The sequence below is a fragment of the Dipteris shenzhenensis genome, chromosome 30 (genome assembly GCF_047967505.1).
Source record: "Dipteris shenzhenensis isolate YYH24624 ecotype China chromosome 30, Dip_SZ_1.0, whole genome shotgun sequence".
Lineage (NCBI taxonomy): Eukaryota > Viridiplantae > Streptophyta > Polypodiopsida > Gleicheniales > Dipteridaceae > Dipteris > Dipteris shenzhenensis.
The window spans coordinates 35,859,573-35,878,956 of record NC_141625.1 but is presented as its reverse complement, the minus strand read 5'-3'; the positions used below and the strand labels follow the sequence as shown (position 1 = coordinate 35,878,956).

The window sequence follows — 19,384 nt, the reverse complement described above, 5'->3', positions numbered from 1 at the left end:
TGATCATCTTCACCAAGCCACCCTTGCAGGTAGCGTAGAGAGGATCATTGCCATCATAGTGACATCTTTAAGTTTGGAGAGTAGCCAAACACCCAGCTTCTGGAGATGGTGAAGGTTAGAATTGTGGGAGAAGGAACCAGTGTAAGGATGGGGGGGAATGGAGGAGTGTGGAGAGCGGATCAATGGGAAAAATCTTGGTAAAGCCTGATTTGTATGGCTAAGCCTTACCAATTAGAGATGTTGGCTGAGCTTGCAGGGTAGGAATTTTGTCGACTTCTTCACCTTCTACCTCAACATTGACACAATCATCGAGCTTGAAAGATGCATAATCCAAGGATGGGTGTCACATTCTTGACTCTATTTGGATCTTTTGAACATGTGCTATAGAGTAGAGGAGACCTACAAAATCCCCCGTAACACTCTGAGCAAGACCTTTGTTGCAATATTTAGGTCCGCATGTCTCTCAGTATTGGCTTGGAAGGAAAAATGTTACTCCAACTACACTTTCATGAGTAGCGGATTCATGTTGTGAAAATGGATCTCTGATGTCCTCATCATGACAGACTTCCAAGTAGATTTTTTGCAAGCAACGTGTGTTCCAAGTTGGAATAGTAGGTTGCATTTAAAGGCATATTTCCAAAGAACTGATTTTGTGCAGGATTAAGCATGCATAATCTTCGAATAGCTATGTCGAATGACATCGGAATGTGGCCATCAAGGTTGTTCTAGAGAACTCATCTAAACCACCAAAAAAGTGGCCCTATTCTTGATAATACCAAAACATCCGTTTTGATCACCTGTTTTGATCAAAGAGACTCTAACACAAATTTTGAGAAATGTGTCATGGAATCTTCAAAGTTGATGACAACCAGCCCTTTGGTGATGATGAGCAAGCCCGTTGGTATAAAAATAAAGTTGATGTGCCCTTGGTGAAAAGGAGATGCTAGAGTTGGAACCCAATCCAGAGAAGCACCCTTTTTTTCGAATTGGGCCTAAATCTTTGACCATAGCTTAGGCAAATCAAATTCTTGGAAAGCAATATGAACCCAAGTCCATTATGCCATCGTCTCTTAACATCAAAATAAATCTGCCATAGAACGGCCAAACCCCATCTCACACCAATTTTATTCATGGTCAATCTCAAGAGTTAGAGCATTTGTTGGGAGATTCCTCATGATACACCACAAATCAATGTTCCATAGCCACTAGCAAACAATTGGAAGAAAATAAGCTTTTAAGTTAGATGGATGGTCTATGCATTGAATTGTATTTGCAAGCTAACAAATGTGCAGCTAATGGAAGGTAGGTGGTATATGATGGTTGGATGTTGGCCATGAAGGAAGGGAGTGTTTGCACAATCACAAAAATCAGGTGTACTTCCCACGAATTTCTCACCTTGCAAATAAGAATAGAAAAATCTCATAAAGAAAGCGTCACCTTCTTTTTCTTCAAATAGAGTGACACACTGGTTGTAATGTGTATTTGTGGTGCCAAACTAACAAAAAACTATGAAAATTACTGTAAGATGCATGCTTTACAGAGAGCCCCAAGAAAACAAAAACTTAAGGAAGACATAGTGAACATTCTCACCGACTTTTGTTAGTCAGAGTTCTACATTGCCCAAAAAAAAAAACTTCCTTGACCCAAAAATTATCATAGCTGGAGAAGAGTAACGTCATGTCAAACTGAATAACCAAATATTGAAATATCACCTTGCAACATGAATTAGTGGTCCAAAATTTAACATACAAATAAAATTAAGAAATTAGCTCTTGCGTTCTTTGATGGCAATACAGGGTGTGTCTTTTCTATAGTGGAACATAGGCGACTAAGGATGTGGGAGAACTCTCATCTGCCAAAGAGATTCATGTTGCCATTCATTAAAATCTCAAAACCAATAAATCAAACTCTAAAGAGGACATTGACCCAAAAGCGAAAGAGCCCTTTGATAATAGGAAATGACATGGTTGCAACATGTACATGTGGCATAAGGAGTGGCCTTATTCATCAGAAGAGCTGGAGGAATAAACCTTTTCCCGCAATTGGCAATGAAAGCATTGTGGTGTGTCAGACTCCTTTCATGGACTAGGCTGGTCATATACACATGCCCTATAGAGATATGATCTCACGACCCTCTTAGCAAAAGAGCTTTATTTTATATGCATAGCCATATTTTAATAAGGCTATCACATATATTATTAATTTACATATATAAACTTATGCATTTATTTTATTTAAAAATTTGAGAGAAATTCGATAGTGATATTTTGATAAGGCTATCACATATATTATTATAAATATATAAACCTATGTTGTATTTTATTTAAAAATTTGAGAGAAATTTTAGAAGATATGCTTACAAAGCATAAAAAGAAAGTCGTCTTCTTTTGAAAGAAAAGGGAAGCTAGAAAAGATAAAGGAAAGGATGTACTTAGAGGAAAAGTCAAAATTGCAGGAAAAAAAAGCAAGTGCTCTCTTCACTAATCTCTCAAAGTTCCCCACAAATTGATTAATGTAGTTATTTTCAAAGAGTAAGGGGACATATATGAAGCTACATATTCGAGACACACATGAAGCCTAGCATTGCCTAGTTACATGAGTATTTTAGTGGAGACTTGGGAGGAGAGCTAATGTTATTTTGCATGTGTATTTTGAGCCTATTAGTGGTCTAAGGGACCTTGCCAAAGATTCACTTATCTATCCACCTTTCTCTTTTTTTCCCTTTCTAGTCACCCTCCTTCCCCTCTCTCCACTTTGGTAGCCTAGCCCCACCCTCCTTCCACATTCTCCCTTGTAGCTTCCTCCCTTGTTTGGAGGGCTCCAAGGGGCTTAGCACATGGGAAGAAGTAGGACGGGAATGCGAAAAGTGGTCCCAAGTGGTCCCATGCCACCATGTGCTATTCCCATCCCACCATGTGCTAAAAAAAAAAAACTAGGGATGGGTTTAGGAGGAAGAGGACACATGGCATCATTTCATGTGTTTTAGAGGTGGGGACCACGTGGGGACAAGGACACATGTCATCCTTCTATATCTTTGAATCCCTAAAAAAGGGAAACCCATTATGGTTGCTAGGGTCTAGAGGCCATGGTCTAGGATGGGAGAAAAAGTGTCTACTCCCATTTTAGATTCATCTTAGACCACTTACTCTAGGATGGGAGTAACTAGAATGCTTGGCCAGCTACTAACTATATGGACTATTGTGAGTAGCTAATAATAGGTCAGTTGATCTAACTGCTTAGAATGTGCCACATGGTTATGCATGATTTTAAAGTTTCATAAAACCTCAAGTGCTGCTAACTATATATTGTAAGTAGCTAATTGTAAGTAGCTAGTAATAGGTTAGTTGATCTAAAGGCTTCGAACGTGCCACATGGCTTCATAAAACTTTAGAGTTTCATAAAACACTCTAGTACTAGCCAAGTAATGATAACAAAAAGATTCCCATCCTAAATCCATGCTAGCCCCATCCATGTGCTAAGGCCCTAAGTTATAGTTAATGATAATTTGGTGGTGGAAATTTACTCTTATAGTCCAATTGGGCATGGCTATTTAGAATTCTCTCTCTCATGCATACACGCCTCCTACGCGCATGCATTGAGGCATGAACTTGCGCACGCACACACTACAATCCCAAACCAAAGTAGAAAGCGAGCATGTGTGCCATTTTAACATTGTTTGGGGCACGTAGTAGAATCCTCTTAGGCAATTTTAGTGAAGGCTCTTTTTCTCCAAAGAACAACTCTTCAATAGGCATGGAGTCGTGATGTGAGAGTGAGTCATCGGAAGAGCGTGTTCAAATTGTGGAGTGGAGAAGGGGGGTGGGTTGAGAGCGAGGGAGTTGGTGAACGGGTTTCTGTCCGTATGCGTCTCCTGAGAAATTTGGGCTAAGGGCAACTGAGGGTGATAGATATATTTTGGGTAGTGGCGGGTTGTAAGGGCGGGGCGAGAGGCGAAGGGTAGGTGGAACGCGAGCGAAACGCTCTCTCTCTCGCAAGCATCTTTTCTCACGCGCGGCTTCATGCCCATGAAGCACTTTTGGGAGCACAAGGAGCAGCGCGGTCAAAAGTAGTTGCAACTCACTCACCCTGACGGCGAGAGAGAGAGAAACAGAGCGCACTCGAATGTAACATAAGTAAAACACGAAAGGTTTTGGCGAATTGCAAAAAGGAAATATCTCTACTAGCATTGTACACGGTTTGCATGTTTTCAGTACGTCGTGAACACTCGAGAGATCCCAAAGACTTGAAGTTGCATTGTATATGGTTTGCCTATTTTCAGTACGTCAATACTAGAGAGAAAAGATTTGAGCATTTAACACAATAAGAGGGAGAGAACTCTCACAAAAGAAGAGATAGCTTTTAACCAAAAAGAGAGAATGGAGTGGTAGCTCGGTAGCTCAGGCCGTTTGAGCGTTGCCCATCTGATTAGGAAACTCCTCTGCTGCGTGGTAGTTTAGGCCACGGTTTGTAGACGGTCATGAATGTGTGAGTGTGTGAGAAAAAAAAAACATATATAGAGAGAGAGAGAGAGAGAGAGAGAGAACTACTAAACGATGGATAGAAACAGACTATGGATTACTACAAATACGAACAACAGAGGATTGCTCATCATTCCCTCTACTATTGTGGTGGCAAGTGCTCAGTTGACGTTATCTTGAGTAGAGGATTTAATCGACAGCAATAGAACGTGGAGTAGAGGTGGATTACTCCTAAACAATAGACAGGATCTCGGTATGGATTACTACTAAATGATGGACACATGTGTCTTCTGCAAGTTTTTAATCTCCCTTCAACTCTCTCTACTCTAAAGTGCATAGAGGATTTAATCGAGAGCAAATAGAATATGGAGTAGAGGGAGACAGGATATGGAGTACGTACTCGTAAATGATGGACAGGATATGGAGTACTAGTAAAGGATGGACAGAAACATAATATGGGACACTACACTACAATACGAACAGCTACAAAGAGTACAATGAGAATATAGAACGCAAGAGAGTTAGAGATGAAAGAGATTTGACTGAGGAGTAGAATATAAAAAGATAACCTCAAGTCCCTCCTATCACCTTCCCTCCCTTCCTCTTCCCTCTCCTCCGCCTCTTCTTCTTCCTATTGCACCAATCCCTTCCACGCCATCTCCCAAATGCTTCCCATTCCAATATCCATCTCATCTCACACTTTTATATTGCGCCGCCTCCTTTTCCCCGTTAAATTCGTCCCTCCCGCCTCCTTTCCCCCGTTAAATTCGTCCCTTCCTCCCTCCCTCCCTCCCATCCATCGGCCCATCAACCCCTCTCGCTTCATCCAGTTTCCGTCCCATTAATCATCACCCAATCGCTCCTCTCATCGTACTTAGCTCCTTCTCCAGTCCTCACAACCGTACAGGCCCGTCTTCAATATGCAGATTGACCTCAAACTTATCCTGGGCATAATCGGTAAGCCTAACATGATGCACAGCCTCAGAACCCAGAAGTTTCTTCTTTTTGAAGCAGATTCGTAAACAACGCAACAAAAATAATTAGCTGCTTCCATACAACTCCATAATTTCTATACTAACTGGCAGCTACTATGTTTTGGCACTCCAGGAAATGCAACGGCCATGGCGTTGTTCCTCGCCCCTACGTAAGAAACTAGTATGATACATTTACGTAATTTTTTCATATTTCTCCGTAGGCTGTTGATGGTACGTTGTACGTTCTTAGGACAAGGCGTCTGGTTTTGAGCCTTCATTAAATTCTTGTGTGGTTGCTTCATCTCAGGCCAACTTTCTTGAAGATCTTCAAAATGAAGTCCACGCAGGAGTTCTCGGGCCTCCCGTACGTGTGCACCCTCTTAAATTGCCTGCTCTGGGTACTCTATGGCATGCCCATTGTGAAGCCCAACGGCCTGCTCATACTAACCATTAACGGATTTGGCGTTGCTATGGAAGTAGCTTATCTCTCAGCGTTCTTGTTATATGCTAACAGAACCAACAAGGTGCCCTTTCCAAGTCCCTCGCTTTCGACAAGAATTTCCACGTATGATCAGTGATGGTAACTGCTTTGCCAGTCATGAGATTGTTGATCAATTTGCAGCTTCTTTTCTTTCGCAGATGCAAATGACGAGATATCTCGTCGCAGTTATCACACTGTACATAGCAGTCATCTTAACAACTATATTGGCTCTGCATTCGTTAAGTTCACGTCAAATGGTGGTCGGCAGTCTATGCGTCGTGATGGCCATCGCGATGTACTCTGCTCCACTTTCAGTCATGGTACGTAAAGATTGCATAAACCATCGAAGTTGAACAATCAAAGGTTGCCGACACGGCTTTCTGTATACTCTCTTGTTTCAAGCATGACAACGCTAACTCCTTGCTATGGCATTTGCTGATTTGATCCACAGTTCATAAATGTCCTACTTTCTTTTACGTTTTCGGTGTTTGTAGGGCCTCGTCATTCGCACAAGAAGCGTCGAATACATGCCGTTTGCGTTGTCGTTGTTCAATTTCCTCAACAGTGCGGTGTGGTCGGCATACTCGTTGGTGTCCAAAGACATATTCGTGGGAGTAAGTTACCCAACAGAAGTCTTGTTTTCCTCGTAAAAGGTCATCAGCAGCCACAAGGAACTTGCGATTTCTTTATGACTTACATGGCTTAAACCCAAGAACCACCATAGACTCGATGAATAAGAAATCGCAAGTTGATCATAGCCGTGCGTGAAGGATGTTGGGAATCTCAACCAATTTAAGCAAAGAGGGCACCCATTTCCCTAACCTCGATTTGTGGTATTATGAGCAGATACCGAATGGGATTGGCTGCTTATCTGGCGTGGTACAGCTCTCTCTGTACGTTATGTACAGGCATGCGGTTCCGCCAAAGGTACAACAGGGCGAGGCAACTAAAGAAGAATCGAAAGCAGCGCGGGCCCCCGTTAATATTTCCATGGAGAAGAGCTTAGAGGAAATCAAGCAGCCCTCCAGTCTCCTCAGATCCCATCAAAACAACAGGCCGCTCTCCAACTACGATGTTCTGTCAGCTCAAGTTTGATCAAAGATCACTTTGGAGGCCGAAGTCTGATCAACTTCTTTAAGCCAAAATCTAAATCAGCATCATGCCAGAAGCTCAAGCTAATCTCACATTGGGAATGCCTTTGCTTAAGTTAATTTAATCCTTCCTCTACGTTCTCTATCAATACTCATGCTCTAGTTTACTCTTAATTAGTTTTTGCAAGAGAGTTATGTACTGTAAAGGGAGTTTCAGTATATATATATCTTCATGTATATGTACAACTCCACCTCTTCACTGCAGATGAAACCTTAGCACTACTTCGTATGTTTCTATACGAAAGCGCAGCTAGATTATCACATATCTTACTCCTACGAATATGGTTATTCGTTATTTAAGCCAAATTAACACAGCATCCATGATCATCTTCCTTTTTTTCGGTTCTTGCATCATACCTTCAACGTAGAAGCGTAAACGCGTCGTCGACTCTCAGCTTTCAAGCCTCTTGTAACATCTTTTGTTAATAACATGGGAAACCATGTAGTTCCATCTCACGTGTGTGCTTGCTTACTTCTCGATGTTCCCAATTGGTTTTCACAAATCCCATGCATGTAATGACTAGATGATATTTCCTAGAAGAGAGAGTCTATTATCCTCTAGAATTCTTGTGTCATAAAATCTCATTTCTATTATAGAGAGATTAATTGGAAGAAAAGGTGATTAAAGATGTAGCTAGATATCTTGTCTCTTACAATTTGATGGCTTGAACTATTCTTTAAGTGTGAGTATGTTAATTTTAATACATCTTTTCACAAGGTTAAATTGTCACCAAATTTTCCATTGATTTTTATGGCTTAGATAGAAGCTAGTTGTAGAATGTAGCTTTTTATGACTCAATGGGACTTAATAAAGACAATCAGAAGTCCTATGCGACAATTTATGCCTCAATACAAAGACATCCTTAAGACATTCTAAGGACCTTGCTCCGTTGCATGCAACCTAAGATGCTAAGCAATTACAAGTAGATGTTCTTGGCTACCACTATAGGGAAGCGATGACATATGGTAGATAAGGTGAAGGATCCACCAATAAATAAAAAATTTATCTCAACTTTTGTGATCTTGTCAATGGGGAGAAGTGTCATATGGACAAAAGAAAGGTTACGAAAAGAGAGAGTGTCTGATCAAACTTGTGCCTATGTCCAAAGGGAGTATTAGAAATTGGAACTTGGCAGATCCAAGCTTGGGCTATGCTAAAACTTTCTTTGTATGGTAGAAGCAATTAAGTTGACATGTGAATGTATCATTCCAAAGGCAATGCATGCTAGTTCACACATTTATAGGTCCATATTATTATGAAATGGGAGCTAGCTTTCTTTATATCACCTTTTCCTATGGCACTTTTCTTCAATGTGGTGGAAGACACAACTTGAAATATACTGTATACCAAAAGAAAAGCATGACATAAAAGAGCTCTAAATCAAGAAATTATAATAGGTGTCAAGAGCATGATAGTGACATGGACATAGGGATTAAGAACATTTCTAATATTATAAGTGATAAGTGATGTTGCAATTCACCTTGAAGAGAATGCTTGTGTTAAAAGCAATTCCAACACGTTCAATGGTATAAAAGACTTGTCTTGTATTCAGAATAATAATATGGGATCACAAAGGAAAATAAATGAAGGTGTTGATGTAAGTGATGCAACAAATAGGGGTTATTGATATTACTGATACCGGTTGTGATATTTTGTTCTTGAAATGAATAATTTTTAGAAAAATCTATGACATAGACAATAGCGTCATGGGGAAAATTGGCAAGGCACATCCCGAACTGCTTATCCTGCCAACTGGCCGTGAAGTTGTACGCACATATTTTGGGATGGATTGAACCATTTGACTTATAATCTCCCCATGACATATGGGAGCTCCTCTCTCGCTATTAAAAACCCCAATTTGGATGCTCTTCAAAAATTCACCAGGATGGTGCAGGAGGTGAACGTGAAGGAGGGGCAACTAGTCTGTCAAGGTCAGAAGATTACCATCAATGAAAGTGTGATTGAAAAGGCTCTAGGAATTTTTGGAGGCAGTTCGCAAGCACACTTTTTCGAGAATTGGTGGAAGAGACATGAGATTAGTAAAGATGGTGGAGTCAAGATTTTGAGCTTGCCAATAGACCTTGAAGATGTGCTGAAGAACACCATTCACTTCTTTCCTGATACGAGAGGAACCTGCAAGTTCTAGCAAGTTCAAGCAGTAGTAGAGTAACTGAAAGGATGCTATGTATCTTTCTCAAGGGAGATCTCCAAGAGCATGTTAACCAACCTAAAGAATTGCATGGATGGAAAATCCCAATTGTCATCTCAGTCTGGTGGGGTTGCATCTGATTTTTTGGTGAATTTTTTTGCAAACTTTGGTTATTGCATTTTTCAACTTAGATGTCTTAAACATATTTTTCTTATATGTTTCCCTTTAAAAACTTTTTCTCCAATTGATGGAATTCATTGTATGGCTCAATTATTGATGGGTATACCAAATGAAATTAAAATAAAATGAGTCGATTCAACATCTTTCCCTTGTTTCATAATCTCTCCTTGTTGTATATGGTACCTAAATCCTAAAACATGATACATACTATGCGATTGTCTCACCTCTAACCTCCTCCCAACCTTATGCATGAAGGGAGAATCCCATTTTGGAATGTGTACTTTTTCTTGGAGGCAAATTAGGTATGGTTAAGGGGACTCCAATGTTGTGTTGAAAATGATGCATACCTATTTGAGGGCATAACTTTTGATTAACTAGTTGAAAACTAAAAAGGATTTCAAAAATGGAATCCAACTAGTACATGGTAATCTTAAAACATTCAACTTTGACCATATTGTTGCCTTTATTTATCCTAGAATGGATGAATTAGAAATATTCAATTCATGCATGTGTGAGATCTTTGAATAAATTCAACACTATTTATCATTTTTCATTGCTTCTTTTCCCATGCGATTCTTTGCTATAAGTCCCATAAGCATGTTAAATTTCATTGCATTTCATAATCCATAGCATCAAACACCTTAGCATGCCCTTTGGCCCTCCTTTGGCCTTTCTATTAGTTTTAAACATTTTACGCCACATTACACTTACTTTAGAAGAAACTGGTATATCCACTTTACTGACATGTATCACTAAAGGGAGGAAATATGGTGGTTGAAATTTCACATATGTTGCATGGGATTTCTAATTTTCATGGCTCTTGCTTTAGCAATATTAAATGTAGTACATGACAAATCACGTCTCCCTACATCCTGTCATACTTTACTATACCTCCTTCTAGTGCACACTATCCTTTTGTATCACCTTCATTGCTTATTGGGTAACTTGGAGTCATCATCTTCCTTTTTTTGCTCTCTTCACAAGTGAGGCAGTGTCTATTTTGATGATTCACTAATTGTCATGGGCAGTCTCTTCACAAGCTAGGCAGTCTCTATTTTGATGATTCACTAATTGCCATGGGAATATGCAACTCGTCATGGATTACAAGAGAACCAAATAGAGGTTGTGAGATAGGATAGTTTAAAATCTTGGTTAAGGCACAAAGAGTAGATTGCTATGTTGTTTGGCAGTGACATACATGTCATGGGGATGTTGGAAGCATGCCAACAGAGCACCTCACTCCCGTGCTACTCCTTGTGAGAGCTTTGCATCGTGAAGCCTTCACTCGAATGCCTACCAGATCATTGCAATGGGGTTTCATGAAAGAGAGAGGAGGGAGAGGGAAGGTGAAGGAGAATCATGGCAAACACCAAAGGCAACAAGAAGAGCAAGCAAACCTCAATCTCAACACATGAGCAAGAAGAGAGCTTGTATTTCTTAAAGGTTGCACACAACAATGAAGACCAAAGTCAACTACTTGGTGTTTCATACAAGTCACCTTTTGAAGGGAGGGGCAACCCTATTCCTTGTACCACTCTCTCTCTCTCTCTCTCTCTCTCTCCCCCTTTTGTTACAACCACTTGTGCCCATAAGGCAGCAAGGCATATGCTGACTCTCACCACCTTCCCTTTGTTGTCAAATGGCTCTTGTGTTATCTATATACGGGATCCAAATGGCTCTTGTGTTATCCTTGCCAATTTGGGCAATCTCGGCGACTACCTTGATCCTGATCCATTTGTGGCTCAAAACCTGTAGGATTTGTATGGGCCAAATCCATAAACGTGCTCAATGGATGTTAACATGCCCCCCTTCTTGTTGGTATTGAGTTGTCCTCAGATCAACCACGCTGCAGGAAGTGAGTGGAGTCTGGAGTACTACGTAGCGGTCCAATTACTGTGGGGTGATGCTTATGAAATAATCTCGGTACTTCTAGAATTGGGTGGCATGCATGCCTTAAAACGTTGGAATGTGATGGTCATGTATAGGTGCAAGTCTTGGAATTGGGAGGGGCCAATGTCGAGGTCGAAGACAATCTTGTTTTTAAGATTGTGAAGTTTGTCGTTGATTAGACGACTGTGGGTGGGGAGATCTCGGAGCATCATGAGGATAAGGTGGTTGAAGTGCACCGATGCTACCACCACAGGGTCAGGTACCGAGTTGTAGGTATCATTGAATGACTGACGATGAAAGACAATTCCTTCTTGTGTCATCTCCTTGGGGAAGTTGTATTGAGGTAAGTTGTATATAATGTTTGGATCCTTCTTTTTCAGCTCCTTGAAGTGGGCCTAGGACCATCATTGTTCCATGGGTAGGGCATATAGAGGGGATGGATTCGCCACTCAAGGGGTGCATTGTGATAATAGCGCCAAAATTGCTCCTTCTTTAAAAATGGGATGTGCAAGCGGGGTTGGAGACCTACATTCGTGTCGGTGAGGGGAAGAGGCATGTATAGAGCTAAGTTGTAGCCCTCGTGTATGCACTTTTGGTTGGACCACCTCCAGTCATTGAAGGACTAAGTGATAAAAGTAGTGAGGGGGAGAATTTCCATTATTTCTTACATATGAAGGCAGGAGCCTTCGAGTTGAGCCTTCCAGTGATGCATGAGAGTGCTCTCTGATAAGTCTTAGAAGGACTAGAGGTCAGCGTTATACATCTTTTGGGGATGATTATGGGGGTGCTGGAGGAACATCATCATAAACATTTGGCATGGGGTTCTCCTTTGCATGCCATGTGGTCGAAATGTCGATCGGCCTGTAAACTAGATTGGCCAGCCGCAATAAGATATTGAGGGCTTTGTTTTGTAGGTGGACAGGAGCATTGGATGACATGGATTGGTAGGTCTCATGCTATGTGGTGCTAGTGTTAGAGGTGTTGGAGGAGTACTCGGGATGGTTTGTGCGAGGAAGGGGAGGCAAGATGGAATTGACAGGTGGCTAAGGGGGGTGTGTGTGGGATCAGTGGGGTTAGGAATATCCGCAGGTGGGGCAGTGGCGTTGAAGACTAAGATGGCTTCCTGACCATCCACCTTGACAACAAAATTGCTAACTAGGGACTCTTGTGAGTCCTAGAGCATTTGTAGCACCCTGTTGAACAAAATAATGATTCTAAGGGGGTGGTAGGTCATGGAGTGATAAGCAGCTAAATAGCTTTGATTTTGAACTGCCAAAGCACGACCATAGGTCTACATCCAATCAATGTCATCTCGTATGCTTTCAACAATACAAACCCATGGGCTTAGTTCTTCGGGCTTGGGAGGGGCTTGGCTAGCTACATCAAATCATCATCTTGTGGATAATTAGTGGACTCAGTGATTATTTGACACCACAACTAGAAGTTTAAGAGAATGAGGTGGGAAAATAGACTCTGAAGATTGGAGGGATGGACTAGAGATAAGCTAGCGGGCTAAAGATCTAGTAAAAAGTAGGACATAGCTAGAGTGGTGGGGCTGAAGATCTATTGAAAAGTAGAACATAGCTAGAACGGGGTGACAATGATCAAGATTTCGGCAAAGAATGGTAGAGAGTGTGTTAGGCGGGAGAGGGGCAGTGAGATCAATGTGAAAGATAAGATTTTGTGCATGAAGTGCATCAAAGTGCATCTGTAGACTTTGGGGGATTATGCGTGGGGACAGTGTGTAGGTGGCGAGCTATGCGGAGACCTCCCTGTACATAGTGAACTCCTATTGCTCACTGCCTTCTAGTGTGGATTCCTCTAGGCGTCCAAAGGTACAAAGCTACTCATTTTTAGTCAACAAGGCGATGGTGATGGTCCACTCCTGTGAGAGAAGGTCCTGCAATGTCTAGATTTATCATTCACATCCCTCCCTGTGCCTTGCGTATGTTTCCTCATCTTGTGCCCATCACTCTTCCATGGTTCTAAGGCCCAATTTTGCCTTATCCAACTGGTCATCATGGTCTGAACCAAGAATTCACTGCTCAAAACCCATAGGGTTTGGACGGGCTAGATCCATCAACATGCTTGATGGCTATTCAATTGGGGGATGAGAAAAGAAATGACATCATTTCAAAATGGCAATGGAAGACATGTTTGCAGAGGGAGAAACAATGTGAAGAAAAACAACTGCAGTGATGGCAGATGCACACATGCAAACATTGCCATTAGAGCAAAGAACACAAACTATGGTATCACAATTGATGGGAGCATTTGAGGCAGCAACATACTTCAAAAGATTTAGCATGCACCCAAAAATTTATAAAGTAACAACTCTACCAACACCTCGGAAGATTCACGCCTATGTGATTTTACTCTACCAACACCTCGGAAGATTCACCCCTATGTGATTTTACTCTCTAACTTGAGAGATGGACTATAAAAAGTGAAAGGGGTGCATAGCTTAAATCAATAGTTTCAAAGAGGGTAAAATTATATATGTTGGTGTCCCCTAAAATAAATAAGAAATGTCTTGGATGCACAACATCAGAGATGTTCCATCAAAAGGAGGAAGCGATGTAGATCCATCTTAATGTGAGGAGTCTATGGGCATCAACAAAATGCAAGCAAAGGAAGTCATTGATAAGTGATATTTTTTTGGAAGAACACAAGAGTTTCTTGAAATAAGGACATATGTAGAAAGGGATAGGATGAAGCTAGTTTGATGAGCAAATCATACAAATTCTTGACACGATGTAGGTTAGTAATATCATTGTGATAAGCTAGTTGTCTTGGAGCTCATGTGATTGTCCTTAAGCAGGTCGATCGTTGATATTTTTGTTTTGTAATAGTTTAATTCTTTAATTTTCACCATTTTTTAAGAAATAAGAAAATTTCATATTTAAAAAAATGAGAAAATACATCTATGTTGGGTTTAAAAACCAGGTTGGCTTGGAGTCCTAAACATGCCCACTGGTTGGAATAACAATATATCACTGAGTTGTTTTAGGCCAAACATCAATTAATGCAATTGTCCTAAACAATTCCTATGATTGGAACAAAAATGAATAGCAAACACAACCAACATAGTGATTGCAACTAGAAGGGAGCATAGAGGCTCATGAGTTGGAGATGTCTAAAAGTCTTTTTGATATCTAACCATAGATGCTGACATACATGTATTTTCTTTCAAGCCTTGCACATGTTCTAAAGTCTTTTCAAGAAATCAATAAGATTTTATAGCCTTTTTGACAAAAAGTTTTTTTGATTCATAAAAAAAAAATTTAAACATATCCAACCCTTGAAGGAAAATAGAATCATTGCAAAGAAATTTTTATGTATCCAATTCTTCATGGAGAATTGGAATAGATGAAGGAGGATTGAAAGAGAAGCAGTTTTAAATATATACACATTGCTACACCCAAGTCACGTGTATGTTTAATTTGCATAGATTTTGCATCATGTGATGGGTTTTTCATGGGCAAAAGTTCATACAGCCCTTAAGGGGTCCCCTTTAAGGGGCAAGTGCTATATTGACAAGCCATATACTTTTCGATGGCATCATTAATCTACCAAAACTAAACAACAATATATTTCACATGTACTACATGTTTTATTATAGTTTAACTGACAACCTTTGTGTGCCAAAAGTTTTTTTCCCACTAGGTTAATGTGATTCTCTTAAACCAGATTGGTAATTTCTTATTTGCGATGTTTTGTTATAGTTTGAAGAAATTTCTCACCTTGCCCAAATTGGTTTTCCAACCAGCCCAATGGTTGAAATAGCTATGTTTCTTAATAGTTCAATTCGTGTTCTTAGCATGCCACTAGTCCATTGGGTAGGTTTAAAACAAGCCCACTGGTTGAACCAACCTAGTGGTTGGAAAAGCATGTTGTTATAGTTTACTTAATAGTTTAAAATTAATGGTTGAAAACTATGTTTTTTTAATAGTTTAACTTATGTTCTTAGTGCCATACTTGAAACAACATGTTTTTATAGTTTAATTTATGCTATTTAATTTATGTTCAATTATTATTTGATTTGTGATTGAGAACCCTGACCTTTCAATCAAAAAAAGAATCTTTGAGCATTTTAAGCCCTACTATATCAAGAAACTCAAAGATAGGAATGTGAGTTGTTGCAAAACACATATAGACTTTGACCTGGCTTAGCAAGCTTTGAATGACTTAAGATATGTAGTCATGCCACAACATTCTTCATGGAGGTAGAAGCCTATATCTTGCAGATGAATGCTAAATTTACAGGCCACCTAGATCCTTGTCATATGTTGCAAGGGAGTTCAAGTTTGGTAGCCTAAGGTCTAAGTGGTAGCCAGTGCTCTATGCAATGGGAGACTCTGAGTGGCACTCCATTGAATGCATTCGTGGCAAATGCAAATTTCATTGTGGTGTGAAGGTGAAGTAACATGTCTGTCTCATGTCTCTTTAAATGAAATGAGGGAAGGCAACCTTGTTTCTATAAAATGGAGGAGATTTCAGCATGTTGATATTAAAGGAGTAGAAAAGAAAAGATGGATAGTATTGTACAAGAGCACTTAGCGAGGAAGCTTATAGATCACTTGGTTAAAACCATCCCAAAATACATGCTTCACAATTTAATGGCTAGCAAGACAAGTAATATAGGAAATGTCTTGCTAATTTTCCTCAAGACACAATTATCTCTATGATAGATTTTGCTGAAAATTATTCATCTCAAGTATAAAATGAGATACAAAGTGCTCATTGATATAACAACAGCTAAACAGTTTCAGTGCATATCTCATATAGTCACTAAGGGTGGTCTTTCACAAATATGTAAGAGTAGCATGTGGGTTCAATAGAAGAATTTTAAAAGTCTTTTTCTTGCCCATTTCTACATATAGAAGGGTACCACTTAAAGGGGGTATTCATAGATTGAATTAGAAAAGGCTGCATTTTATTTATGAAAATTTCACAAGGGACTTTTAAATTAGGCCTTGAATGCATGCAATATAGAGGATTTATATACAATAAATGCCCCAAGTATAGCTATCTTCTTGATTCTTCTAAGGAGTTTAGGAAAGTGCAGCACATGTACCATTTCTATATTGGATAATAGGGAACACAAAACCTTGTTTGTCCATCACGATTTTGTATTGCATTGGGAATGGTTGATCTTGAATCACTTAATTTGTACAACAACTGTGATAGTTACACTTGATCCTAAAAGCATTGAGTTGGTTGCAATTCTTTTGCAATTAAATGCTAAACTTAGTGTGGTCAAACAATGCTAAAAAAGTTCTAAAAAGTGGTCAAGCATTGCTAAAAAATGCTAAAAAGTGCTCAAATAGTGTTAAAAAGTGGTCAAAAAGATCTTAAATCCTATAATATAACTAGCTTGGTTGTAGTTATTCCTGAATCACTTAACTTTTACAACCACTATGCTAGTTGCAGTTAGTCCTAAACCACTTATAGCTTGCAACCATTGTGGGGCTGCAATTGATCCTAAAATAGCTTGTATAAAGAAGAATTGGATTCTCAATTCTTGTACAAAGGAGAATTGTGTTCTCATTTCTAAATTACATACAAGAACTCCATAATGGTTTCATTTAAAATTTAACATATACAGCTCAAAAGGTGCTATAAAACAATCAAATTCCTTCTTGCCTTATACAGAGAGTGTAGATGTTCTCCTTTAGCTTCTTTGCCAATAGCTCTACTTGATTCTTCTAGTTGTATTCAAATCTCTTTAAAGTCTTTAGCAACTTTACCATGGGTCTCTTACAAGACCATTAGAGTACTTTGGGTTTTAGAAAGAATGGAAGACTGTCTCTTGAATTTTTCAAGAGCCATGGCAACATGCTCCATAATGGTATTGTAATTCAACTATAAGGCATTGTGCTTGTATTCTCAATATTTTTCCTTCTCTTTCCAACCTTGCACATCTCCACTCTTCCTATGTGCTCCACCTTGGCTGCTTTCTACTGGATATGCATCCTTCTTGCTCTCTTCTTGAGCTACATCCTTCTTGTCGTTAAAGCTCTCTTGTAGCTCCTGCCTCACTGCTATAGTGTGGGCATTGTCCCTTACTAGCTACACTATAATATCATCTTTCTCAACGTTCAATGCGTTTTACATTTTGGAGAGATTTTAGTAAAGGACTTTCTTTTCTACACTCTGAGCATCAAGTTGCTCTTTCATTTTTGCTATATGAACCTCTACTTGTTTTGCATCCATTCTAGTATCTTCAAGCTACCACTACATGTACTTGACTTGCCTCTTTGTATCTTCCCTTCACTACCTTTAATTCTTGGCCATTTTTCAAGCTTCTCTAGCTTGGGCCTCAGTGGTGGCCTCAACTTTCTATTATGCCTATGCACATCCTTTGCTTCTACCTCCTCTACCATAGCTTGTACTAGCTCTATCTTGGCATTTACACCATCCCTGAGAATCTTCTCCTATTGCATTGTAAATTTTGCATGGGTGGCTTCTCTTCATAGCTTCCTTATTCAATTGGCAAAGACTATGTTGACGCATGTACCCATTAGGTGTAATCCAACTCTAGCCGTCTTAGATGTCATTTTCAAGGATTTGTCATCCTTTACATTCTTCAAGTTATTTAGCACGGTCCTGGAGATCACCCTTGAGTAAGAGACCAGACATCCATTCAATTGCTCTACTACTACTTGAACTATAAAAACTTCATGATTCCTCGTGTCTAGAAAGAATTTAGATTGATTGAAATTAACTCAGGATTATTTGGATGTATGCATAAAAGAGCAATGGAAGTGTATTGCAACCACCATGATGGGTTCGGAACATTAGTCCAATTATTGATATCCCTAGAAGACATAAAATTATAGGTAAATGGATAATTCTCGCAAGATATGGATAGGCATGAGAAAGTGGAATCTGATATTGACGGGTATATGTATTGATGCCCATAGACTGTTTGGGTAGTTGGGATAGTCTATGGTGTCCCCTTGATACTAGCTTTGGTTAATCCTATTTAGCCTATGAATTAGACTCTTGCTTTTGAAATTCGTAAAGTTCTCTTCTTTGTGTATAAGGAGAAAGAAATATGTTGATACTTGGATATGGATTAAAAGTTATAACTTATATTTCACATGGGAACTTAGAGGTTAAAATGGCTTAGTCTAAGCTATGCATCCTTCTTGGGATGCTTTATGATGGTATCGAATGGTGTAAGGATCGATTAGGAGTTATTAATAAAATGCCAAATTAACTTCTAGAAGTTAGAGGACCTTAGAATGCTCCATTTACAAAGACATAAATATATTGAGGGGGTGAAGTATGTGACATTCCTAGCGAAGCTTGGGCTGCGAGCAAGTATATGTAGGGTTAAGGGAGACCCAAGAAGGTGAGGCTTCTAGCCTAAGGTGGAAGGCCCTATGACTAAGATTAAAAGAATCCCATCTAGGCAGACGTCCCCACTTCCTATTGGTGAGTGTTATCCTCATTCCAATTCTGTTGGTGACTTGGATGTGCTAGCGCTCCTCAAGTAATATTCTAGCCTCCTTTCATAATGGCTCCATATGGTTCCATTGCAAATATTGGTGGCTCCAAGATGCTTTGCTTGCCCTCAGCTGGTTTTGATACCGGTGGGCTACATGTTTCACTTTGGGGCTCCCAGTGGGCTCTCGGTCTTCCAAACTCTATCCTTTCACTGAATTCTTTGTCCTCGCATTAACTTGTCTTCATGACATTGACAACAGTCATCTTTGTGGCCTTTGGTGACAGTTGTCTTCGTTGCCCTCGATGGCGGTCATCTCTGTGACTTCCGATGGCGATTGTCATCGTGACGCTTTGGACTTCCCTTGTGTAACAAGATGGAATATTGTGGGATTTGTCAAAGATGTTTACAACTTAGTTCTTAGACGAGATATGGCATGAGCAAAAGCAGAAATTAGCCATATGCTAGTATATCTGAGCGAAAACATCTCTCGATTTAAGAGACAGCTCATATGCAAACTAAGGAACAGCTCTCATTAACTTTTGAATGTAAATAGCCATATGGAGGATTTAGCAAGGGAGGACAAAGTTTGCAAGTTATGCCTATCAACAAGAGATGGCGAGAATG

At 39.8% G+C, this 19,384-nt stretch overlaps 1 protein-coding gene and 1 long non-coding RNA gene across 3 annotated transcripts; both read left to right on the top strand.

The window, feature by feature from the left end:
- The first annotated feature begins 5,059 nt into the window (after positions 1-5,059).
- Positions 5,060-7,108, top strand: LOC147882042 (bidirectional sugar transporter SWEET5-like). Of its 2 annotated transcripts, none has more exons than XM_087401990.1 (6): positions 5,060-5,435; positions 5,586-5,622; positions 5,760-5,976; positions 6,092-6,253; positions 6,428-6,547; positions 6,780-7,108. In XM_087401990.1, exons 1-6 carry the CDS (start codon positions 5,399-5,401, stop codon positions 7,026-7,028), a joined length of 822 nt encoding a protein of 273 aa, XP_087258116.1. In that variant the 5' UTR covers positions 5,060-5,398; the 3' UTR covers positions 7,029-7,108. The 2 variants fall into 2 exon arrangements, with proteins under 2 accessions (XP_087258116.1, XP_087258117.1); XM_087401991.1 differs by having other exon boundaries at positions 5,415-5,435; positions 5,586-5,633.
- An 11,731-nt stretch (positions 7,109-18,839) lies between these two features.
- LOC147882041 (uncharacterized) lies at positions 18,840-19,375 on the top strand. Its single transcript, XR_015543937.1, has 2 exons — positions 18,840-18,947; positions 19,045-19,375. It is a non-coding gene; the product is annotated as an uncharacterized LOC147882041 (long non-coding RNA).
- Positions 19,376-19,384: the final 9 nt, after the last annotated feature.